Raw genomic sequence first — 27070 nt, forward strand, 5'->3', positions numbered from 1 at the left:
CCAGATGTGGACATGGCACCACTTGGTAAGCCATGCTGTGGTAGGCATCCCACATATAAAGTAGAGGAAGATGGGCACAGATGTTAGCTCAGGGCCAGTCTTTCTCAGCAAAAAGAGGAGGATCAGCAGCAGTTAGCCCAAGACTAGTCTTCCTCAAAAAAAAAAAAAAAAAAAAGAATTATCTGACAGAGATTTTAAAGCAGCCATGCAAAAAGCAGCAATGACAAACATGCTTAAAGCCAATGAAGAACTCGAATGCCTCGGCAAAGAAAGAGAAAGTCTCAGTGAAGAAACACAAGATAAAAACTGAAAAATATAAAAAGTGAAATAAAAAGCTCACTGAATGTGCTCAACAGCAGAACACAGGGGACAGAGAAAAAAATCAGTGAATTGGAACAACAGAAATTACCAAATCCAAACAACAATGAGAAATAAAGTTGAAAAAAAAACGAACAGAGCCTCAGGGAGCTGTGGGGCTATAACAAAAGAGCTAACATTTATGTTAACCAGAGTCTAACAAGGAAAGCTGAGAGAGGCAGGGCTGAAAAAGTACTCCAAGAAATAATGGCCGGAAACTTCCCAAATTTGACAAGAGACATAAACCTACATATTCTAGAAGCTAAGTGAACTCCAAATATGATAAACGCAAAGAAATCCATGGCAAGATACAACATAATCAAACTTTTAAGATCAAAAGACAAGGAAAAGATCTTGAAAGCAGTCAGAGGAAAATATCTTAAGGGGTAAAAAATAATTAGAATAACAACAGATTTCTCATCAGAAACCAAAGAGGCCAGATAGAAGTGGCATGATATTTTTCAGATGCCATAACGAACTGTTAACCCAGAATCCTATACTGCGAGAAAATCTGTATGCATCTCTATCACTCTAGATAAAACATTATCTTTTAATAATCAATTTACATGCCTGTCTCCTACACTAAACTATAAGCTTCTTAAGACCGAAAACTATAGTCATATTTATGTCTGCAGCCCTAGTACATAGCAGTGCCTGATACAGGAGAAACTCAATGAATATTTGGTGAAATATAAATAAATCTGCTGCACACTATGCAGTTAGCATCATTTATACCTGCCTTATTCAAAAAATGTACAATTGTGGTAGTTTTGCTAAGACCCCGTACCATCTAAGATACTCCACCTTCAACGGCTAAGGACTAAAAGAGAAAGCAGTTCAATTTTTCTTTTGCGTCCACAAAACACACAAGCGAAAGCAAGCATATTCTAGACAAGCATACTCTTACCTGCCATCTCTGATGAGCTCTTCAGCTGACTCAATCAGCTTATTAAGTTTCTTTACTTGTTTATAGTGTGCAAAACACCTTTTATGATCCTGGTCAAGTTTAAGACATTCACGAACTTCACTGCTCATGTATTAAAAAGAGGAAAATACTCCAAGTCAAAATAATTAATAAATGGTTTTTCCATACTAACTACAGAAATCACATGAAAGGTGTTTTTTGTTTGTAACAAACAAAACATACTGACAATAATTTACCATACACTTTTATATATGGCATTGTACTATGCACATACTTATTAATTCAAATTCAAATGACTTAAAGAGAGTTATACATTGAACACTCCATTTTTCTTCTACAAATATAATAGCCCTCCTATTTATTTTAATAAGCATACTTCATGAAAATAAATTATGTGGAAACAGAATTATTTAGAGATACAAAATATATGAAGTATAAAAACAGCCTTAACCATAATTTTATTAATTTAAAATTAAAAAGAAAATGAGATTATCTTACTGCTAACAATAAAAAGATGATGAGATGTGTATGTCACTAGAACTGACCTGAGGGACAGTTCATGGTCTCCTAGTTGATAATACAGTGTGCTGATTTTATAAAAAGCCTCAGTGTTATCATTCTTCAATTTTGATGCAGCTTTTAAGTCACTTATCGCTTTCCTAGGCTCCCCTTCTTTTATAAAACATTCAGCTCGAAGCTCCCGTAGTTCTGCATCCCAAACACAAACCTTGAGAAACAAAAGAACTAGACTTTAAGAAAGAAACAGTAAATTACGCACATTCATACTTGCATCCCACATATTTTACTACATATTTATCAACATAAAACATCCTCAATTAATGTGATGACTTCTATATTGTGAATAGTGTTAAAAAGTCTGATACAATTTAGATGTGACAAAATAATTTCTCCAAGGATACCTTAAATAAATTCTAACGTGGTAAGGGATATACATACTAACAAGGCCTTTTTCCTACCCCCTTCAATTATATAATTCTAAAACTCTGAAAATAAGAAAAGATAGCATTTACTTTAGAAGACGGTTCCCGGTGAAGCATATTTAATTTTGAAGAGAATATTTACTAATCAGATTTGTGTACCTAAACAATTCTCATTTCTAATCTCAAAAACTAAAATCTAGTCTCTAAATTCACAAAATATTTTTATTCTACTAATAACCAATGAAATTCTCTTATAAAATGTCACCTTCTTCAAGTTAAATCCTCACATCACGAAAATAAAGAGAAAAACAATGTGAGAAGGTGGAGGTTTCACCTTTTCTATTTTATCAAAGTTGACAATGTGTAGTAAACACACTAGTATTCTTCAAAATATAAACCCAAAAGCTCACCAATAAGACCTGTAGTAGTATTTTTACATACTTCTTAGAGCTGTTCTGAAGTCATGTCAACTTTTCACTTATGTTAGGATATCAAAATCAACACTGTACATAAACTAAATATCATAGGCAATAAGCTAGGTCAAAACAAATTCTCTAACTACTAGAAGGTAAAAATTATAACCTTATACTTATACTTCCTTAATAAAGCATTAACAAAAAAAACACGTGAATTCCACTGGACTATATCACATGATCTCCTCTATAAAATTATCAAAGTGGTGCCCATTCTACATACATCACAAGTTTCCTGCCAAGATGAAATGAAACTGTACATCAAAGCACTGTGAAAATGATAAATATGAATTATGCCGGCTTCCATTTCAATATTTTAGTAGACTTCCTTCTGAAACCATTTGTTGTTAAGTCCTTCAGAGGCAAGGAAACTCTAGACTTTGGTTTCCCCTATCTAGAGCTCTCTGGATCCTATAAACTTCATCTGCCTTCTTCCCTAGGAGCTTCTCCCTCTAAACACTCCTCTTTCCTCCCAAACATTATTTTTCCTTACCTTCAACCAAGTCTTTCATCTATTACCTCATTATCTAACCTCTAGAGTTTTCTTCCCCTAAAAAACTGCAAAATCAAACAAAAGTAGCAAAGCAAGCAACGTCTAAAAATAGGTAACTCCCACTCCACAGCACATTCACTACATTTACTGAAAACTTCAGTTCCAAATTGTGTTCTACGTACATAGACACCATCTCTCAATGAAGGGCTGAAAGCACAAGGGCCAATCTGATTTTATCCCATCTAGGTTTTTGTGGTATATAACAGGTCGAAGTGTATAAACATGCCTTATAGTAAGAAGCAGTGTTAGGCTTGTTAGCCGCAATATCTAACAAACTTACCTCTAAAATCTTATCAAGGAAGGTTATAGCAGCAGTATAATCCGAGCTTTCAAAAGCATCAAGTGCTTGTGAACGCAAACGCTGCATTTCATCAGATTTTATAAGTTGAGCCTGGGCTTCCTTTTCTTCATTTTCACTCGGATTTGATTTGAGCTATAACAATAATAAGAAATTAAACAGCATTTTTAATCTCTTAAATCTAATACCCATAATATACACAACAATCTGACCATTGCAAATACTTCAGTTCAGTGGGGGAAAAGGACAGAGACGCTGGCTGTCCACAGACTTGCTCCCTGGTGCTAATCACCGTGGGAGGCAGCGGCAAAGGCTCTTTATTTCCACCAATACGGTGCATAAGAGCGAGCAGTGGAGCTACAGTCAAAAGACCTGAGTTATATTTAGGAAAGCGAGAGGGTAGAGAAGAACGAAGACAGGAAAGCACCTCTCTCACTTTCTTACATAGAGCTCTGCAGAATTACTTGAGTTTTATATATTTTGCCTTCTAGTTATATTTCCTAAGTACTTATTTTTAAGTATAAAATAATTTTATCAAAAACATAGGGAAACTGAAGGAGAGAGCAGGGTTTTTTTAGAGATTATATGATAGAAAAAGATTTGGTACCAGAGGGGTTAAGGTTAATAAGAAAGGAAGAATTTACATGAAAAAATAAGAGTAATTAATACCTTATTAAAAGGCTTAGGACATGGTTTTAAGAGGTTTACAAGTTGTCTCTTTTTTTTAACAATTTTATCAAGGTATAATTTATATACCACAAAATTCACTCATTTTGAGTATACAATTCCATGATGTTTAATAAATTTACCAAGTCTACAGTGATCACCAGTTTTAGACCATTTCTGTCACCCCAATAAAATCCCCCCTTGTCTGCTCCCAGCTCATCCCTGCTCCCAGTCCAGCCTCATGCACAGCGGCTCTTAACAATCTCTTCTTCCAGATGGAAAATCTTAAGCTTAAGCTCAGAAAAACTGAGTGCCTACATTAAAAAGCTACTAAATTTGGGGGGAACTTTTTAAAGATTACTATTTATATGTAACAATTTCTGAAATCTAATATTCTTACTACAATGAGAATTGTAGTTGATGAGTTCCAATTTGGGGTGAGGTGCAGACAATGGTAGGTTATTTCTAGAAATGTCTCTCCTTCAATTGACTGATCATACTGCTTCCCCTTTTAGTCGATTCATTTTTTAAAAACACCCCCACTAGCCACCTGGTAGGAGAGAACACTCCAAACCTTAACTTAAGGTTAAGAAACCTTAAGAATATTATTTCTTGGTAGAGGCTCTGTATTTCACCATTTGGTTTTCAGGAACTTCAGGTATTCTATTTTGTCTGTTTAACCCTTAGCTTTTGAAGGACTGGACAGGACTCCAGGTATTCATAGGTAACTAGGAATTGGTAACCTCAGCTCGGTCTAGGGGGAGGATTTTCCCTGCATGACTGAATTATCCAAGTTGAAAGGAACTGCTTTAGGGCCTTGGCATGTTTGCCTGTGTCTGTTTCATCATCCTCAGGGTGGTCCTGAATACTTCTGATAGACCACACTGGAAAAGTATAAATGTATGTGCCCTGCCACTTTGAGTAAAAGTAGAAGTTTACTGACAACTTGTTCCCTATATGTACTGCTCCCTTTTGGATAGGATGTATTAGAATGCATTAGAGACTACCTCTTCTGGACGGAATTTGTGTTTTTCCTCTTTCCTCTCCCAAACTTTAGTATCTTCCACAAAATTTCTCTTGTTGGAAATGAGGAGAAAGCACTAAATCTCAAGGTTGAGGATGGAGGGCTCAGCCTCACTCAGTACTCCAGCAACAGGAATGGGAAAGAGGGAATGAGCTCAGGTCATCTGGGCCTTTTTGGGGCGAGGAGGGAGTGGTGGGAGGAGGGGGAAGGATAAGGAGAGGGAGGAGATTCTTTCAAGGAGCTAAGAAAAGAGTTTGAGAAACAAACTAAGGATTTATGTACAACCCTGGAGAGTTTTAAAGAAGATGAAGTGAGATGAAGACTTTCACTCTTACCACAAGGTTGCCGCCTCCTCCCAATTGCCTTCCCATGTTCCAGGATATTTACATGCAGAGATTCCTGCTGATATTTCCCTCCCTCCTTTTTTCATTTTTCCTGATCTCCTTCTCTTCTTTAGTGTTCTGTATTTCTGACCCTTTCTGCCAAATGTCTCCCTACGACAATATTTTATTTATTTCTTCTGACTATTTAAATGGTCACTGAGCTTCTGGATAAAAACTCATAATAGCTATGGGATAGGGGCTTGTTGAAAGAGGTGAACTGCCCTCTAACCTAATCTAAATACACCCCTATTTCAGGGACCTCAAATGAAAACAGTGGGTTGGTAGTTAAGGTGGGCAGACTTCTAAGATGGCCCCAGGTGATCCTCACCTGGAATTCATGCCTTTGTGTGATCCCCTCCCCCAGAGTCTAAGATAGCTGGTAACTCCTTTTAACAAACAGAATGACAAAGGTGATAGGATGTCACTTCCTTAATTAGGTACAAAACACTGTGACTTCCATCTTGCTAGTACTCTCTCTCTCTCTCTCTTGCCTTCTCATTGCTCACTCTGATGAAGCAAGCTGCCATGCTGTGAGGTATTTTTTGGAGAGGCCCACTTAAGAAAAAACAAGGGAAGCCTCTGATTAAAAGCTCAGAAAAAAACAGAGCCCTCAGTGTTGACAGCTCAAGAGAAACTAAAGCCTGCCAACAACCAAGTGAGTTTGGAAGCAGTTCCTTCACCAACTGAGCCTTCAGATAATATTGCAGCCCTATCTGACACTTTGACTATAGCCTGTGAGAGACCCAGGAGCAAAGGACCTTGCTAAGCCTGCCCAGATTCCTGACCCCATGAACTGAGATCACGAATGTGTGTGGCTTTAAGCTGCTAACTTTGAGTAATTTGTTATGCAGCAACAGATAACTAATACAGTAGTTTTACCATTTCTCAATGGCCAGGTTGTGAATATTTCCACATAGATTTTGTATTAATGTTTTAAAATAAAGTCTAAATAGGAAAAAAAAAAAAAAACCAAGCCCAAATCCTAACTTTATTACTGTCTACATGTTATCTGCATTTTCTTCACCAACAAAAGGAGGATATTAATACCTACACCTTGAGTAGCAGTCACTGAGAAATTAAAAACAGACTTTATGTAACATACAGCAAGTACTCCAAAAAAGGCTAATAAAAATTCCAACCTCCTTTTGTGACATCTCTATAATAAATAAATTCAAGACGAGGACAGAATGTAAAAGATGTAATACACAGTTTAAAAAGATGTTCAATTTATTTCCCATTGCATTACATATTAGCCAACTTAAACTGGATACCCTCTGTTAAAGTTACAGCAATTAAGGTCCTGGAATAATAAAACCTCGGTTTGACTCCTCTTAGGTCAAAATAAAATTAGACTTTGGAATAAAATACATTCACTGAATTGCTTGTCTCAAGAAATTAATCTTTCTAATCCTATTATATTTAAATATGGTTTTGGGAGAAGCACAAATTTAAATTTTTCATTTGATATTATTTAATAACAAAAAATATGTAATATTTGAGGTATATGGTAACATTCTCCAGTGACTTCTAGAATTTGCCTTCATAAATTCCTTCTGCAATCTAACAAGGGAACCATACAAAAAATAATACTAAATTGAACAGCAAAAAGAAGAAAGACCAAATTTTCTTTTTATTGCAGTAACATTGGATTATAACATTATATGGATTTCAGGTCTACACTGTAATGTATTTCAAATTCTGTGTAGATTACATCATGTTCACCACCCAAAGACTAATTACAATCCATCACCACACACGTGTGCCTCATCACCCCTTTCGCCCTCTTCCCTCTCCCCACCCACTCTGGTAACCACTAATCCAATGTCTATTGCTATGTGTTTGTTTGTCGTTGTTTCTATCTTCTGCTTATGAGTGAGATCATATGGTATTTGACTTTCTCCCTCTAACTTATTTCACTTAGCATAATACCCTCAAAGTCCTTCCATGTTGTCACAAATGGCTGGATTTCATTGTTTCTTATGGCTGGGTAGTATTCCATTGTTTAAATATACCACATCTTCTTTATCCATTCACCCCTTGATGAGCACCTAGGTTGCTTCCAAGTCTTGGCTATTGTGTATAATGCTGCAATGAACATAGGGGTGCAACTATCTTTATGCCTTTGTGTTTTCAAGTTCTTTGGATAAATACCCAGCAGTGGAATAGCTGGATCATATGGTTGATCTATTCTTAATTTTCTGAGGAAACTCCATACTGTTTTCCATAGTGGCTGCACCAGTTTGCACTCCCACCAGCAGTGTATGAGGGTTCCCTTCTCCCCGCATCCTCTCCAACACTTATTGTTTCCTGTCTTGTTAATTATAGCCATTCTGACAGGAGTGAGGTGATATCTCATTGTAGTTTTGATTTGCATTTCTCTGATAGTTAATGATGTTGAACATCTTTTCACGCATCTGTTGGCCGTCTGTATATCTTCTTTGGAGAAATCACTTTTCAGATCTTTCGCCCACTTTTTAGTTGGGTTGTTGGTTTTTTTGTTGTTGAGATGCATGAGTTCTTTGTATATTTTGGCTATTAACCCTTTACCTGATATATGGTTTGCAAATATCTTCTCCCAATTGTTAGGTTGTCTTTTCATTTTGTTGATGATTTCCTTTGCTGTGCAGAAGCTTTTTAGTTTGATGTAGTCCCATTTTTAAATTTTTTCTATTGTTTCCCTTGCCTGGTCAGACATGGTATTTGAAAAACTGCTGCTAAGACAATGTCAAAGAGCATATTGCCTATGTTTTCTAGAAGATTCATGGTTTCAGGTCTTACATTCAAGTCTTTCATCCATTTTGAGTTAATTTTTGTGTATGCTCTAAGATAATGGTCTACTTTCATTCTTTTGCATGTGGCTGTCCAGTTTTCCCAACACCATTTATTGAAGAGACTCTTCCTCCATTGTATGTTCTTGGCTCCCTTGTTGAAAATTAGCTGTCCACAGATGTGTGAGTTTATTTCTGGGCTCTAGATTCTGTTCCATTGATCTGTGTGTCTGTTTTTGTGCCAGTACCATGCTCTTTTGGTTACTAGAAAGACCCATTTTTGAAAAACAATAGTATCCAAGTCAGGAGGAGGGTGATTGAGTCAACGCATTCTAAGGTCCCTGTATTATTCTGGAGGAAGCTAAAGATATTGATTACCTTCAAATGTTATTAAGCATGCACGTTGAAATTCCTGAGGTAATGACTAAGAGAAAAAGACATAGTATGTGTAATAGTGTAGAAAGAACAGAATAAGGAAGAAAAATCTAAATGAATTGGGGGAGGGAAAAGAAGGGTGGATTGACAGAGAAGAAATAGTTAGAGAATAGAATCTAACAGAAACATACACCATAGATGTATGTAGTTGCATTTCTTACATCAACCAGGTTAGCAAAAGTTACACTGTTCATATCAAGTGTTGTTGAAGATGTGGAACACGTGGAACTCTCCTATGCTGCTGGTGGGAACATAAATTTGGATAACCACTTAAAGGGACAGTGCCAAACTGTTCAGCCAGATTAAAAATGCCCATAACTTTCAAAGTAGCAATTATCCTCTCAGGTATATACCCTACAGCAGTGATTCTCAGAGTCTGATCCAGGGACCCCTGGGAGTCCTTAATATTCTTTCAGGGGTCTGTGGGGACAAAAGCATATATGTATAAAATATAAAGAATCCATTCAAAGTGCAAGATAAACCAATGGGTTTCATTATAACAAAGTACTAAAAGTTCACTGATAAGATTTCAGAGCCCACACTGCAACTAACCTATAACCACTAGTGCAGTCTTTGTGTAACACCAAAGAATATCCACAATTATCTAAAAAGACTATTAAAATAGTCTTCCTTTTCCAACCGCTTATATGTGTGAGACACATTTCCTCCAATAATGCTTCGACCAATATATAAATCAGATCTGGGAATCCAGTTGTCTTCAAGTAAGTCAGATATCAAAGAGATTTGCAAAAATGTAAAATAATACCACTCATTACCAAATTTTTTGTTTTTGAAAATATAGTTGTTTTTCATGCAAAAACAAAGCTATTTATATTTACACATAGTGGGTTTATTACTACTTTTAAATTAATATTTAATTTCTAAAATTAATTTCTAATACCATAAACATTGATAAACAAAAGCTCCTTAGAGTCCTCAATATTTAACAGTAAGTGGGATCCAGAGACCAATCCTGAGAACTGCTGCCCTGAAGAGATTCAGTGTGAGCAAGGAAAACAAAACAGACAAGAATGTTCATTGAACCTGGCAGAGGATGAACTCAAATATTTGTTAAATTCATAAATAAAACCTACCAGAAATGAAGCAGGGAAATGTGAGAATATAGCTAATTTCTCCTAATTGTAACACACACAAAAAAATCTCTCTAAGATTCCAAAAGACTCTCTTGTTCCATCAAGCAGTTTTAATCAAACCAACCCATTTCTCAAGTCTCCTCTCCTCCAAGCTTCCCTAATTGTTCTATATTATGGTAGTAATCGCCTTTCTCTACATGTTTAAATCACTTAAGAAACTCTTAACAATGGAAGTAAGCTAAGAAATCATCTTGCCCAATCAACTCTCACTTTATAAAAGAAAATACTGAGTCTCACAAATGGTAAGTAATCTGCTCAACAACACACAGTTAATCAGGAGACAAAGTGAGGTGGGTCTCCCAACTTCTGGTCATATGTCATTCTCAATCTTAATGAGCTATCTTGTTATTTAGACAGCTCATATGTCACTTCTTACAAATGCCTCTGCACTGTTATTTTTTACATATTTAGGGCTTATTTCTTCCAACTAAAGTGAAAACTGCTGAAGAGCAGAAAGAACAGTTAAAGCCTACTTTGCATACCTATTTTTTTTTCACTTAATACTATTACCCATGAGACAGTTTTACTGTCTTCAATTTACAGATAAAGAAATTGAATGATTATATAACTTGCCAGAAGTCTTGCTTAAGTTCAAACTAAGGTCTCTATCTCCAAAGCCCATGCTTTGGATGATGGTGATGATCAATTTATTTGAGAGCTTTATTTATTGAGAGCTTTCTATGCTCCAGGCACTATTCTAAGCAAATCCTAAAATCCTAAAGGACATTTCAGATGATCTCCATTTTATACAACAGGCAACTATGGCTCAAAGTCATTTCCAGAGCCTACATTCTTCACCATTCCCTCTTATGCATACACTGACATCAGACTGCAACTGCCTATTTGACATCTATCCCATGGGACATTCTAAATGGCATCTCAATAACAAGGTCAACAGAATTCCATTTCCTATCTCCAACCCACTGCCACTACCACCGCACCCCCCCAATCGTCTTCAATAAATGGCTCTTCTTTATTATTTAAGCCAAATCCTAGAAGTCATGCTAAATTCCTCTTTCCCTTATATAAGTCAGATTCCATTTTATTGCTGACATCTTTTAAGCCTCACCCCTCCCTCTTCCCTTTCTGCCTCACATCTGAACAATGATTAAGTGAAATAATCCCTGGAAATCACTTAGCAACATGCCCCGCACATCCGGAGTGCTATGTAAATCATGGCTGAAGTACAAAGTCAGTTCTAAAAGCCAAGCTTCCTGTCTCTGTTCCAAAGCTTTTCTTTTTTCTTCAAAACTTGTTGTATACAACCTTGCAAAAGGGAAAACAGCTATAAACTTTAAATAACTGCCACTTAGACTAATTTTAGCACACGTAAAAGTTTTCTCTAGTTGTAAACAACTTTTACACACAATTTTTATATTGTCTTTTAATTGACTTTATTTTGTATGTCTAGGTCTATAAATCAACACTATACATAAACAATTCTTGTTAATGAATATTATTCTATCATATTGCCCCAGTGGACTATTGGTTAAGTTCAGTGTGCTCTGCTTTGGTGGCCTGGTTTGGTTCTCGGGTCTGGACCTACACCACTCCTCTGTCAGGGGCCATGCTGTGGCGGAGGCTCACGTACAAAAAGAGGAAGATTGGCATTGGCAATGGGTGTTAGCTAAGGGCAAATCTACCTCAGTGAAAAAAAAAGAAACTACCAAATTGCTTTCCAGAGTGAATGGGCCATTTTATGTTTGTCTACATCGTATTGTGACTTTTTTATTTTAGCCATTTTGAGAGATGTGTAGTGATAGCTCCTTGTTGTTGTAATTTAGATTTCCTTAATGGCTAATGATCTTTTCATGTGCATATTTGCCATCTGTAAAGCCTTTTCAGTGAAATGTCTGTTGATGTCTTCTGCCCATATTCTATTGGATGTTTGCTTTTTTACTATTGTGTTTTGGGAGTTCTTTATGTATTCTAGATACTTTATCACATATGTGGTTGCAAATATTTTCTTCCAGAAACAAATCCATGTAGAACAAAAATGCAGGTCTTAAAACAAGCCCAATGAGGGCATAAAGACATTAGCTAGCTGTCTCTCTCCAAACCATTTTTTAGGACATACCCCCTTCAATTACATGTAATCTATAACATCTTTCCAACAAATCCAAAACATTTTTTACTTTGTAAAGTAGCCATATGGGCAACAGCAACATTTCCTTTTAAGAATCTGTTTCATTATTCCTTTCAAATCAAATAAAGCATTTCCCAAGTCACTTACAGGACTTTTAGAATAGCTCAGCTGACATCTCTAGATTCTCACGGAGAAGAAAGCAGAACACATGAGCTACATGAACTGAGTTAGGATTATGTATCTATTCCATACACTTTACCTTCCCTCTGTTACAGCGATTCTTTGATGCAGTCACTAAATATTAATACAAGATCTGTGAGTGTTTTTTTTTTTTTAAAGATCAGCACCTGAGCTAAGAACTGTTGCCAATCTTTTTTTTTCCTGCTTTATCTCCCTAAATCCCCCCGGTACATAGTTGTATATCCTAGTTGTAGGTCCTTCTAGTTGTGGCATACGGGACGCCGCCTCAATGTGGCCTGACGAGTGGTGCCATGTCTGCGCCCAGGATCTGAACTGGTGAAACCCTGGGCCGCCGCAGCGGAGCACACGAACTTAACCACTCAGCTACAGGACTGGCCCTGGGATCTGTGATTCTCATAAATACAAATCAAACAATTCTCCCTTTTAGCTATAAAATTATTATTAAATGTCTTATTATAAAACATAAGTCCAATATGTTCACTCAAAATAACATCTTCATAGAGCCAAATACAAATTGAACTTAACATACCACTTTTTTAAAATCGTCTTCTGCTTCATCGAGTTTTCCTTGTTTGAGTAGTAAGTGACCTCTCTGTAACCTTGCCTAGAAAAAAAAACAGATGTCCTGAGAACTATGCATTTTCAATTTTCTTTACACACAAAGAATAAAAGTAAATAAGCTAATGAAGTATTAATGAAATATTTATTTTTCCAATGCCCATTTGACTGGGCACTCTGAGAATAATTCCTGGAACCAATGAATGTTTTTAATTTTTGTTAAAACATGCTTTCTTAAAAAGACTGTTGCTATACCCAAAAAATTGAAAATGTGTCGACACAAAAACTTGTTCATGAATGTTCACAGCAATAGTCAAAATGTCATAAAAAAAAATTTCCATCAACTAATAAATAAACAAATGTGATATACCCATACATAGAACATTATTCAGCCATAAAAAGAAATGAAATTCTGATGCATGCTACAACATGGATAAACCTTGAAAACATTATGCTAAGTGAAAGAAGCCAGATACACAAGGGGATATGTTGTATGATCTCATTTATAAGAAATATCCCAAATAGGCAAATCCATAGAAACAGATAAGTGGTTGTCAAGGGCTAGACAGAAATGGGGAGTGACTGTTAATGAGTACAGGGTTTCTTTTGGGGGTGATAAAAATGTTCTGGAACTAGATAGCAATGATGCTTGCACAACCTTGTGAATATACTAAAAACCAGTGAATTGTACACTTCAGTGTACACCTGATATACTTCAGTGTATAATTTGTAACAAAAAAGTAAATTTGATGGTATGTGAATTATATCTCAATTTAAAAAAATATACTTTTGCCATCATAATAACTTTTTTGTCATTACTGTAAAAGTGTGTAATTTGGGACTTTACCAATCCAAGCTCTGGAAATAGTTGTGGTTTTTTTTTTTATTAACTCTCAATGCAAATATTTACTCCACCATAACCAGAATAATAATGCTCTTCCCTTTTAACATGCATCATTTTCTCCCCATCATCTCCGATATTCTCCTTCTTCTAATGTGCATAATCCCATCTCTTCCAAGACTATCAACTCTCTGATGACAAACATCTACCATAAGACAGAAATCACATCAATAGTCCACTAAAACTTATATATTACTTTTATGGTACATATAATTTCCCTAATCCTCTGTTAGAAAGAAAGAGTAAAGTCACTTCAACTAGCTAATAGCTACTATAATACAAGAAAAAGGAGCCACGTAACCTTTGTGAAAGGTTGTGCTTAGTTTGGTAAAGTAATAGATTAAAGAAAAATTTGATACTTGGGAATTCTATCTAAAAACAATAGTAATATTTCTGGGGCCAGCCAAAAGGCACAGTGGTTAAGTTTGCACATTCTGTTTCGGCAGCCCAGGGTTCGCAGGTTCAGATCCCAGGTGTGGACCTACACACAGCTTATCAAGCCATGCCATGGTAGGCGTCCCACATATAAAGTAGAGGAAGTTGGGCATGGATGTTAGCTCAGGGCCAATCTTCCTCAAAAAATAAAAAAAATAATAGTAATATTTCAAACTAAACATTCACTCATATCTCATCAGTTATCTCAAATCCTTTTTGGAATATGGCAGACTATAAACAATAAATAAGTTACCAAATTAATTTTGAAACCATCTCATTGGTCCTATTATTTTAAGCCATTACAGTGACCTGCCAATCATCAGGATATCTCATTAGACTGTAAACTCCTCTCCCTCTGAAGTTTGGGTGTTGGTTCAGGGGAGGACTCTGTCTAATTCAGCATTTTGTACCCTCACCACAAACCACTGGCTTTATTGAGTTATCCTGTCTTCTTTATTCTTCCTACTACAGCTGACTGGTAATTGAAACTGTCACCAGTCACCAGATAGCCTCTTAACTCAACAGTCTCTTAATCAACTTTCTCACCCTCACATCTTGCCCTACACTCCATCAATCCACACAGATGTCTTTCTAAACCACAAAGCTAACATCACTGCCAAGCTTCTAAAAATCACCTACTGCATCTACTGTTCCTGTTTCACACAGACCTTTGATTCCAGGGACTTTCAATTTCTCCTGTTGCCCAGTCCACTACATCACAGTGGCTTTCTATATCTTCTAGCTATGCCTAGCACGCCAGTCCTCACCTCAAGAAACAAATTACCTCTTCTAAGTTCCCTGAAACTCCCCTTTAAAAAAAGTTTAGATGAACTTACTGCAGTGAAATCCATCTTCAATTCAATCACTTTAGTTAAATCAGGAAGTGCTGCTTTTGATTTGCCCATAGCTAGAAAGACGGTAGCTCTCCGATAGTAAGCAATATAGTTATCAGGGTCACCATCTGAAAATTAAAATAAATATTAGCTCTCAGTAATTTACTCTAAACACCAAATCACCTGAACATTATCAGAGTTTGCAATTCTATTAAGAAAAGCATTAAGAAAAGAATTTCTTCCTTAATAATGGGTCATGTTGCCTAGCAAGATCACTGCAAATAATTCCAGAATAGGGGTCGGCAAACTGTAGACTTTGAACCAAATCTAACACACAGACTTCAAGTTCAGAATATTTTTTACATTCTTAAAGAGATGTCAAAAAAATAGAAAAATATGCAACAGAGACTGGCCAAAAAGCATAAATTATTATCTGGTCCTTCAGAGAAAAAGTTTGCGAACCTCCAGTCTAGAATATTAACTATATTCAACTCATAACTTATATAAGTATGCAATTCAGTCTTTGCTGAAATTTTCTTAAGTGAAACACTGATTGTGAACATGGACTACGCACTTATTCACAGAATTTTAGGAAATTATAGACTTCCAATTAAACTAATATATTGAATGTGCAATCTCTGCTCCCTCACAAACTCCAACTAAAATGGCAGTGAAGAAATAAAGTCACAAACCATAGGACAAAGGAGGAAAATGAAAATGAGAGTGAGACTAGAGAAGTTAACATTTGAAAGAAGGAAAGCAGATGGATGAGTTAGCTTTTTGAACTAATTCCACTCTGCTCAGCACCTACAAAGTGAGAAGAGTGAATTCAATTACAAGCAAATCTTGTACCGTCAGTTAATCCCTCTAGAAAGCAATTTTGAAAAAACATGTGTGTATCAAGAATCTTAAAAATGATCTTGACCAAATCCAACCACATATCTTAAAAAAATAAATATATATGTACACAGATGTCATCATTTTAAGATTTACAACTAAACTCCCTAAAAGTTCTACCCCTAAAGGTCTCATCATTTAAAAACATTACAATATGAAAATCTATATGGCAGGATAGTATATAATCATTTAAAATGATAGTTTTGAGCACTTGTTAATGGCACTGAAAACTACCTGAAGTACTGCTGGAGGAAGGTGGGGCAGGAGGAGCAAATACGCTATAAAACTATCGATGAAAGAGGACATACAAATGGCCAATAAGCACGTGAACAGATGCTCAACATCACTAATCATTAGAGGAATGCAGATCAAAACCACAGTAAGACAGCACTTCATATCCCTTAGGATGGAAGGGAGGGAGGGAGGGAGGAAGAAAGAAAAAGGAAGAAAGGGAGGGAGGGAAAAGGGGAAGGAGGGAGGGAGGCAGGGGGAAATAAGTATTGGTGAGGATGTGGAGACACAGGAACCCTTGTGAACTGTCATAGGGAATGTAAAACGGTGCAGCTGCTGTGGAAAACAGTATGGTGATTCCTCAAAAATTAAACATAGAATTACCATATGAACCACCAATTCCACTTCTGGGTATATACCTAAAAGAATTGAAAGCAGAGTTCAAGCAGATATTTGTACACCCATGTTCATAGCAGCACTACTCACAATAGCCCAAAGGTGGAAACAACCCAAATGTCCATCGATGGATGAATGGATAAACAAAATGTGGTGTATACATAGAATGGAATAATATTCAGCCTTAACAAGGAATGAAATTATGATACATGCTACAACATGGATGAACCCTGAAGACATTATCCTAAGTGAAATAAGCCAGACACAAAAAGACAAATATCGTGTGATTCCATTCCTATGAGGTAGCTAGAATAATGAAATTTACAGAGACAGAAATTAGAATGGTGCTTGCCAGGGGTGAGAAGGGAGGGGCATCAGAAATGGGAAACAACTGTTTAATGGGTACAGAGTTTCAGTCTGGCATGATGAAAAAGTTCTGGAGGTGGATGGTAAGGACGGCTGCACAACAATGTGAACGCACTTAATGCCACTGAACTATAAACTTAAAAATGATAAATTTTGTTACGTATATTTTACTACAATAAAAAAGTAAAAGAATGAGGCAGTCAGAAAAAAAGGACTATTTTGAAAAAATAAGAAAATTGGGCATTTTAACAATTAAAAAAACATTTTTTCTTAAATCTAAAACAAAAACAAAATCCATATATGATCCCAGCTAAGCATCACTGAAATTTCTTTCCTGACCAATTTCCCTTGGAAAGTGAGGAAAGAAGAGCAAAGTCAGTGGCCTGTATATAGGGTTTTTCCTGCAAAATATTGTAATTGGCTTGAAGAAGGACTAAGAAACAGAGTAACTATATTTAGAGCATACTTGATATAGAATATTTTTGGGTTTAGTTTATATTTGATTTAGAATGTGCAATAAATTAAAAATATATAGGTCTGGTCAGCAAAACTGGCTGTAAGAATGACTGGCTACCTAAGGATTACTAAAACTTAAGTGACTGTCCCTAAAAGCAGAAGGAAATTCGCTACACATCAACAACAGTCATCTGGGCAGAGAGATTGGACTTTCTTCTTTATACTGTCCATGTATTCCAAAATGTTTCACAATGAACGTGAGTTACTTTTATATTCATTTAAAAAAAAAACAAACCTTAAGTTCTCCAAATTTAATTACACTAAGCAGAGAATAAGAAATACTGAAAACAATATGATTTAAGGTCTGGAGTTTACACCACAAGTGACTTATTTGATTACATGTGAAAATAAACCTTCCATTACCTCAATTTCCAAAACATTCTATAATACATATCTCTTACTGCACCTAACACTTATCAATACCTCCTGATATCAATTATTTATACACATGCCTCAGTCTAGAGAAAATAAATTCCATGAGTGAATTCCTTTTTGTGTCTCCATAGCACCTGGTCCACAGGTACCCAAGCAAAAGGAAATTAAAACAAACTCCTGATAACTGCAAAGGACACTTCAGGCCAATGCCAACACTGAGACCTGCCTGGGACAAGCAAGGGACCCAACAAAGTCAGCAAGATATGGCTCTTAAACAGACATGCCTCACCAGGATATTCAGATCATTCTCCCACATGATTAGCAATGGCATTTTCAAAAACAGATGATGTTTATTTTGAACTCTGTATGAAGTTCTTTCAAGAAAAGAAGACTGTTTAGTGCCAGCTTTGGGTATTTTATCAAGAAAGTACCTTCAGTAAACATTGCATTGGAATTCTACTTGGAAAAAAACCTGACCATTTCAGTTCACGCAGAAAAACTTCCGAAGAGGATTATGTATGACTTAGCTTTTGTATTAAGAATGTGATTACAAACATATAAAAAAAGTCTATATAAAATATTTGAGGTGTTCACTTTCACTTATTTTACTATCCAGTTTTCAGGTATTTTTAAGATATGAAATGGGATTAAGACCCCAATTTATAACAATCAACCTTTAAAAATTAAGAAATCAGATGACAGTGGTCAACATATGAATCAAGAATCAATTTGCTTACTTGCTTAGCGGTATAGGGTCACCCAAAATGGCAAATCAAAATAGCCTTCCAGGGCTCTTCATCTTAAAATACCAACAGTTCCTAGAACTAGCACCCATTCCTATATCATTGTGCATGAAGTAGCAACTGAACAAAGACTGGTTTAAGAAATTCATGCTTAGTTTCTCAAAATACAAGATTTACTGACCTTGAAAATAATCACTTTTCCTGTTATCCATTAAATATACAATTGTTGTTAGTGCAGTAGACTCTGACTCCTAGCAACCCTGTGTACAGCAGAGTGGAACCCTGCCCTGGCTTTTTGTGCCATCCTCTCACCTTCTGGCACTGTATCAGACAATGCTCCACTGCTATTCATAAGGTTTTCATAGGAAATTTTTTGGAAGTGGGTGACCCGGTCCTTCTTCCTAGTCTGCCTTTGTCTGGAAGCTCTCCTGAAACCTGTCCACCATGGGTGACCCCCCTGGTATTTGAAATCCTGGTGGCATACCTTTCAGCATCACAGCAACACACAGTCACCATAGTACAGACAACTCACAGACAGGTGGTGTGGTTCCCTGAGTGAGAAACTAACCTGGGCCACAGCAGTGAGAGCACTGAATCTTAACCACTAGACCACTAGGGCTGGCATTCAATATACAATACAGTTCATTATTTAAATTGCCTGCAAGCCTACATAGAGAAATACTAGATTCATGTGAAAACAAGTCATTCAAATTGTTATACTAGTTTATTAGAAATTTGAACATGGGAGACGGACTTACGGTCTAATCCTAAAACTATCAAACAATTCAAATATAAGAAAATTAGCCCTAATAAAGAAAATACAACCACTGTCCGGAGAAAATACATCAGAAAGTTAACTACAAATGATGCTGTAAACAGTGGAGGTGGGAAGCAGAAAGACCACCAATCCCTGCCTAAATACAAAAAAAATTTTTATTCTTGCTCCCAGCTAATCCAAGCCTACCCCTTCATTCATTCAAACTTTTACTGAGCACCTACCAAAGGTTAAAATAATAATAATAACAATAATAATAAGATAGCACCCATCTTTAAGAAGTTCACAATCTCCTGAACTGGAATGTGACCTTTGGAAAGCCACTGGAGACCTCTTTGTTTCCTTCTGTCTACATGTGGATAGTAATGTCCATCCTCATTTCACAAGTGAGGTTCAAATGTGATGAGAAAGCACCCAATATGTTTTAACAACAAATAAATGTAGACATGGATTTTACTTTTCAATTTAGCAAAACTATGTAAGTGTGATACTGGTTTTCTTACCAAGCAAATGGAGAAACCAATCATTTCAGACAAGTCCACCATTTAATCCACCACTTTAGACATACATTTATGCCAGATACCCCCTAGGGCTCATTATCCCCATAAGACCATGCTGCAGGAATGAGAGGTGGGGCATCTTCACACGTGCACTGCAGTTTTCTCTGATGACAAATCTCTAAACAAAACAGTGTCTGACTATTTCATAACACTGAAAAAGATGCAACTATTTCAGAAGACTATTTGGAAAGTGCCAACACTCTTCCTTAAATCACACTGTTTCCAATAGATCTATAATATTTTCCAATCAGTTCCAAGTCTTAAAACTCCTGCCAAAAAATATTTACATGCCAGAAAGAAAAAAATTTCAAACCATATCACTGATAGATCTACACTACAACATAAAAATAATTATTTTTGCTGCTATTGAGTTTAAATACATAAACCTTACACTGTGTAAAAAGGTAATCATAAAACATACTGTGCTTGAGTAATTTTGAAACTATATCAAGTACTTTTTCAAAAATAAAAATGGAAGAAAAGAGAGGGGGTGGAGCAAAATGGCAGGGTGAGCTGACCCAGGACTCTCTCCCCTCCAAAATACAACCAAAGAAATGGAAAAACTGATTTTCAACCAATAACCCCTAATGCCGAGACCATCAGAGAGCTACAGAGCAAAACAACAGGACGGAGAGGCTGCAGCTCGCCTCGGAGGAGCTGGAATGGGGTAAGAGAGAACTTCACTCCCTCCCCTAGAGACTGGGATCGCTGCCGACAGTGAGGGAAGGAGCAGGGGAGAGGCCACGTGACCAGGGGACCATCCAGGACTCCGCGGGCTGGTGCAGTGGAAACCCACTGATGGGGGAAAGCTTCCATGTGTGGGGACTCCATCAAGCCAGGCCCCGGGGAGACCAGAGAATGAGAGCTGATCGAAATCCAGATCAGAATGCGAGAGAAAGTGCCCCTCCTCCCGCAACCTGCGCTGGGCGCCGCCATCTTGGCTGAACATGGAGGGCTCAGGATATGCGGCTCTCAACCCCCATCTAGTGGTGACAGGCTGTAACTGCAAACGAATACTACCATCATGCACAAAAAGGGCTCCTCTACCATTCAGCAATTTATAAAAGCTCCAGACCAGAAGGAAAACAATAAAAACGCAAAATTAAGTCCTGAGGACTTGGAAATAGGTAAACCAAGTGAAAATGAGTTCAGAGTAGCTATCATCAAAAAACTCAATGAGGTAGAGGGAAACATAGAGAAACAACTCAATGAGATCTGGAGTTACTTCACAAAAGAAATTGAAATTATAAAGAATCAATTAGAAATACTAGAGATGAGAAATACAGTGGACCAGATAAAACAGAATACGGATTCTCTGAATGCCCATGTAGACACCACAGAGGAGCAAATTAGCATAATCGAAGATAGGCTGAATAGCTCCAGACAGAGGAAGAAAGAGAACTAAGGCTTAGAAAGAATGAGGAAAATATCAGAGAAATAGCGGATTCAATGAGGAGAACGAATTTAAGAATTATCGGAATACCAGAGAGCGTGGAAAAGGAAAATGGAGCAGAAAGTGTGCTTAATGAAATTATACAAGAGAACTTCCCAAATCTAGGGATTGAGGGAGAAATGTGTGTGGAGGAAGCTTTCAGATCTCATAGATTTCTCAATGTAAAAAGACCTACTGCAAGGCATATAGTAGTAAAAATGGCAAAAATGAAAGACAAAGAAAGAATACTCAGGGCAGCAAGACAGAAGAAAATAACCTACAAAGGAACTCCTATCAGACTTTCAGCGGATTTCTCTACAGAAACCTTACAAGCTAGGAGAGAATGGAGTGACATATTCAAAGCTTTAAAAGATATTAAAATCTTCAGCCAAGAATACTCTATCTGGCAAAAATATCCTTCAGATATGAAGGAGAAATTAAATCTTTTCCAGAAAAACAAAAGTTAAGGGAATTTGTAACCAAAAGTCCTCCACTACAAGAAATCCTCAAGAAGGCTTTCATACCTGAAAAAATAAAAAAAAGGGAGAAAGGGGTCACAAACCACAGAGTAGGGAGACAGATAGATAGAACCAGAATAGGATAGCAAATATTCAACTATAGCATTAGGATAAAGGTAAGGAAACCACCAAAGCAAAGACGATCTTATCACTCAAACTACAAACTCATAACACGAGTTGGAATAAGAGATGAAAATAATAATTTACAAAGGGAAGAGCAAAGGGACTAAATCAGCCTAGGCCAAGTAAGTAAGAGACCACCAGAGAATAGACTATATTATACATGAGATTCTAAATACAAACTTCAGGGTAGCCACTGAACTAAAAAACAGAACAGAGCCACAAAACATGAATAAGGAAAAATCTAAGAAACCCAGCATAAGAAATTGCAGAAGTCAATGGGTAGGCTAAAGGTAACGCAGGAAAACCAGATAACGAGCGACAGAACAACAGTATTAAGCCCACATGCATCAATAATCACCCTCAATGTAAACGGATTGAACTCTCCAATAAAAAGACACAGAGTGGCAAAACGGATTAAAGAACAAGATCCAACAATTTGTTGCCTCCAGGAAACACACCTCAACCCCAAGGACAAACACAGGCTCAGAGTTAAGGGGTTGAAGACAATACTTCAAGTTAATATCAAGCAAAAGAAAGCAGGTGTTGCAATACTTATATCAGACAAAACGGATTTCAAAATAAGGCAGGTAAAGAGAGACACAGAGGGACAATATATAATGATCAAAGGGACACTTCATCAAGAAGAAATAATGCTTATAAATATCTATGCACCCAACATAGGAGCACCAAAGTTCATAAAGCAACTATTAACAGACCTAAAGAAAGATGTTAAAAACAACACAATAATATTAGGGGACCTCAACACCCCACTCACATCAATGGACAGATCATCCAGACAGAAAATCAACAAGGAAATAGTGGAGCTAAACAAAAATCTAAAACAATTTGACTTAATAGACATATATAGAACACTTCATCCAAAAACAGCAGAATACACATTCTTCTCCAGTGCGCATGGAACATTCTCAAGGATAGACCATGTGTTGGGAAACAAGGCAAGACTCTACAAATTTAAAAAAATTGAAATAATAACAAGCATCTTCTCCAATCATAATGCTATAAGGCTAGAAATTAATTACAAGCAAAAAGCTGAGAAAGGGACAAGGATGTGGAGACTAAACAATACGCTACTGAACAAGCAATGGATCATTGAAGAAATTAAAGAAGAAATCAAAAAATACCTGGAAACAAATGAAAATGATAATATGCCATACCAACTCATATGGGATACAGCAAAAGCTGCACTAAGAGGAAAATTCATCGCAATACAGACACATCTTAACAAACAAGAAAAATCCCAAATAAGCAATCTTAAACTACACCTAACTGAATTAGAGAAAGAAGAACAAACAAAGCCCTAAGTCAGCAGGAGAGAAATAATAAAAATCAGAGCAGAAATAAATGCTATTGAAACTAAAAAGGCAGTAGAAAGGATCATTGAAACAAAGAGCTGGTTCTTTGAGAAGATAAGTAAAATTGACAAACCCCTAGCCTGACTTACAAAGAAAAAAAGGGAGAAAGCTCAAATAAACAAAATCAGAAATGAAAGAGGAGAAATAACAACAGACTACACAGAAGTACAACGGATTATAAGAGAATACTACAAAAAATTATATGCCAACAAAATGGATAACCTAGAGGAAATGGATAAATTCTTGGACTCCTACAATCTCCCAAAGCTCACTCAAGAAGAAGCAGACCATTTGAACAGACCAATCACAAGCAAAGAGATTGAAACAGCAATCAAAAACATCCTAAAGAATGAAACCCCAGGACCAGATGGGTTTCCTGGGGAATTCTACCAAACTTTCAGAGAGGATTTAATATCTATCCTTTTCAAGCTATTCCAAAAAATTATGGAGGATGGAACACTTCCTAACACATTCTACAAGTCCAACATCATGCTGATACCAAAGCCTGACAAGGACACCACGAAAAAAGAGAACTACAGGCCAATATCACTGATGAACATAGATGCAAAAATTCTAAACAAAATTTTGGCAACCATAATTCAGCAATTCATCAAAAGGATCAGACATCATGATCAGGTGGGATTCATACCAGGGACACAGGGATGGTTCAACAGCCGCACACCAATCAACATGATACACCACATCAACAAACTGAGGAATAAAAACCACATGATCATCTCAATAGATGCAGAGAAAGCATTTGACAAGACCCAACAGCCATTTATGATAAAAACTCTGAACAAAATGGGCATAGAAGGGAACTACCTCAACATAATAAAGGTCATATATGACAAACCCACAGCCAACATCATACTCAATGGGCAAAAACTGAACGCCATCCCCCTGAAAACAGGAACGAGACAAGGATGCCCTCTATCACCACTCTTATTTAACATAGTACTGGAGGTCCTGGCCAGAGCAATCAGGCAAGAAAAAGGAATAAAAGGAATCCAAATAGGGAGGGAAGAAGTGAAATTCTCGCTGTTTGCAAACGACATGATCTTATATATAGAAAACCCTAAAGAATCCATTGGAAAACTCTCAGAAGTAATCAACAACTACAGCAAAGTTGCAGGGTATAAAATCAATGTGCATAAATCAGTAGCATTTCTGGGGCTGGCCCCGTGTCCGAGTGGTTAAGTTCGCGCACTCCGCAGCAGGTGGCCCAGTGTTTCGTTAGTTCGAATCCTGGGCGCAGACATGGCACTGCTCATCAGACCACGCTGAGGCGGCGTCCCACATGCCACAGCTAGAAGAACCCACAACGAAGAATACACAACTATGTACCGGGGGGCTTGGGGGAGAAAAAGGAAAAAATAAGATCTTTAAAAAAAAAAAAATCAGTAGCATTTCTATATTCTAATAACGAGCTCACAGAAAAAGAACTCAAGAACACAATACCATTCACAATCGCTACAAAAAGAATAAAACAGCTCAGCGTGAATTTAACTAAGGAAGTGAAATACCTATACAATGAAAATTACAAGGCCTTTCTGAGAGAATTGGATGACAACATAAGGAGATGGAAAGACATTCCATGTACATGGATTGGAAGAATAAACATAGTTAAAATGTCCATTCTACCTAAAGCAATCTACAGGTTCAGTGCTATCCCAATCAGAATCCCAATGACATTCTTTACAGAATTAGCACACAGAATCCTAAAATTCATATGGGGCAACAAAAGACCCCAAATTGCTAAAGCAATCCTGAGAAAAAAGAACAAAATGGGAGGCATCACAATCCCTGACTTCAAAACATACTACAAAGCTACAGTAATCAAAACAGCATGGTACTGGTACAAAAACAGGTGCACAGATCAATGGAACAGAATTGAAAGCCCAGAAATAAAACCACACATCTATGGACAGCTTATCTTTGACAAAGGAGCTGAGGGCATACAATGGAGAAAAGAAAGTCTTTTCAGCAAATGGTGCTGGGAAAACTGGAAAGCCATATGTAAAAGAATGAAAATTGACCATTCTTTCTCACCATTCACCAAAATAAACTCAAAATGGATTAAAGACCTAAAGGCGAGACCTGAAACCATAAGGCTTCTGGAAGAAAACGTAGGCAGTATACTCTTTGACATCAGTATTAAAAGGATCTTTTCGGACACGATGTCTTCTCAGACAAGGGAAACAACAGAAGAATAAACAAATGGGACTTCATCTCACTAAAGAGCTTCTTCAAGGCAAATGAAAACAGGATTGAAACAAGAAAACAACCCACTAACTGGGAAAAAATATTTGCAAGTCATATATCTGACTTAGGCTTAATATCCATAATATACAAAGAACTCACACAACTCAACAACAAAAAATCAAACAACTCGATCAAAAAATGGGCTGGAGACATGAACAGACATTTCTCCAAAGAAGATATACGGATGGCCAATAGGCACATGAAAAGATGTTCATCATCGCTGATCATCAGGGAAATGCAAATCAAAACTACACTAAGATATCATCTTACACCCATTAGAATGACAAAAATATCTAAAACTAATAGTAACAAATGTTGGAGAGGTTGTGGAGAAAAAGGAACCCTCATACACTGCTGGTGGGAATGCAAACTGGTGCAGCCACTATGGAAAACAGTATGGAGATTCCTCAAAAAATTAAAAATAGAACTACCATACGACCAAGCTATTCCACTACTGGGTATCTATCCAAAGAGCTTGAAGTCAGCAATTCCAAAAGTCCTATGCACCTCAATGTTTACTGCAGCATTATTTACAATAGCCAAGACATGGAAGCAACCTAAGTGCCCATCAACAGATGATTGGATAAAGAAGATGTGGTATATATATATATATATATATATATATATATATATATATATATATACAATGGAATACTACTCAGCTGTAAAACAGAACAAAATCGTCCCATTTCAACAACATGGATGGACCTTGGGGGAATTATGTTAAGTGAAATAAGCCAGTTAGAGAAGGACAATCTCTGTATGACTCCACTCATATGAGGAATTTGAAAATGTAGACAAAGAGAACAGATTAGTGGCTACCAGGGGAAAGGTGAGGTGGGGGGTGGGCACAAAGGGTGAAGTGGTGCACCTACAACACGAATGACAAACATTAATGTACAACTGAAATTTCACAAGATTGTAACCTATCATTAACTCAATAAAAAAAAATGGAAGAAAATATGCCACAACCATAAATAATGTCACCTGTAGCATTCATTGATACTCACAATGCTTCTAGCCAAATTCTGTTACAAACTTTAACATCAATTCCTAACACAGGAGAAGTTAAAGAAATAAAGTACATTATAAAATTTACAAGTTGAGAAGCATAAACATTTTAATGAATAAATAAACACTTAATGAACTTTTTATACAGTCAGTTTAAAGCAATGTATTAAAATATGGATGATATATGACCACAAAAGTTAGTGAACATTTTACAGGAGTACAGCTCCATGACCTTCAGCAGTAAGTGCATAACTGGTTAGTCTAGAAGTCAGGAGACCTGGACTAACTCGCTGTCAGTGAGAGGCTCTCACTAACTCACCGGGTTTCCTGAAGCAGTAATCATGGCCATACTAAAAATCTGATGTGGTAAAGGAGACAGCTGAAACAGAGGATCTACAGTTCCTTTCTGTGCAACACGTCTCGTCAGAGATTCAATAGGCCGTGACAGCACAGCACCCCAATCGCTGCGTACTACATATTCTCATCATATACCATCTC

At 36.8% G+C, this 27070-nt stretch overlaps 1 protein-coding gene across 2 annotated transcripts in view; it reads right to left on the reverse strand.

The window, feature by feature from the left end:
* Positions 1 to 27070, reverse strand: part of DNAJC3 (DnaJ heat shock protein family (Hsp40) member C3) — a 67284-nt gene that overhangs the window by 19713 nt on the left and 20501 nt on the right. For both annotated transcript variants that reach the window (XM_046664308.1, XM_046664309.1), the window contains exons 3-7: positions 14995 to 15119; positions 12794 to 12868; positions 3530 to 3682; positions 1828 to 2009; positions 1265 to 1384 (exon numbers count right to left, since the gene is read on the reverse strand). In XM_046664308.1, coding sequence (XP_046520264.1) covers positions 1265 to 1384; positions 1828 to 2009; positions 3530 to 3682; positions 12794 to 12868; positions 14995 to 15119 — 655 coding nt within the window. The remainder of the gene's footprint in view (positions 1 to 1264; positions 1385 to 1827; positions 2010 to 3529; positions 3683 to 12793; positions 12869 to 14994; positions 15120 to 27070) is intronic.

The sequence above is a fragment of the Equus quagga genome, chromosome 6 (assembly GCF_021613505.1).
Source record: "Equus quagga isolate Etosha38 chromosome 6, UCLA_HA_Equagga_1.0, whole genome shotgun sequence".
Classification (NCBI taxonomy): domain Eukaryota; kingdom Metazoa; phylum Chordata; class Mammalia; order Perissodactyla; family Equidae; genus Equus; species Equus quagga.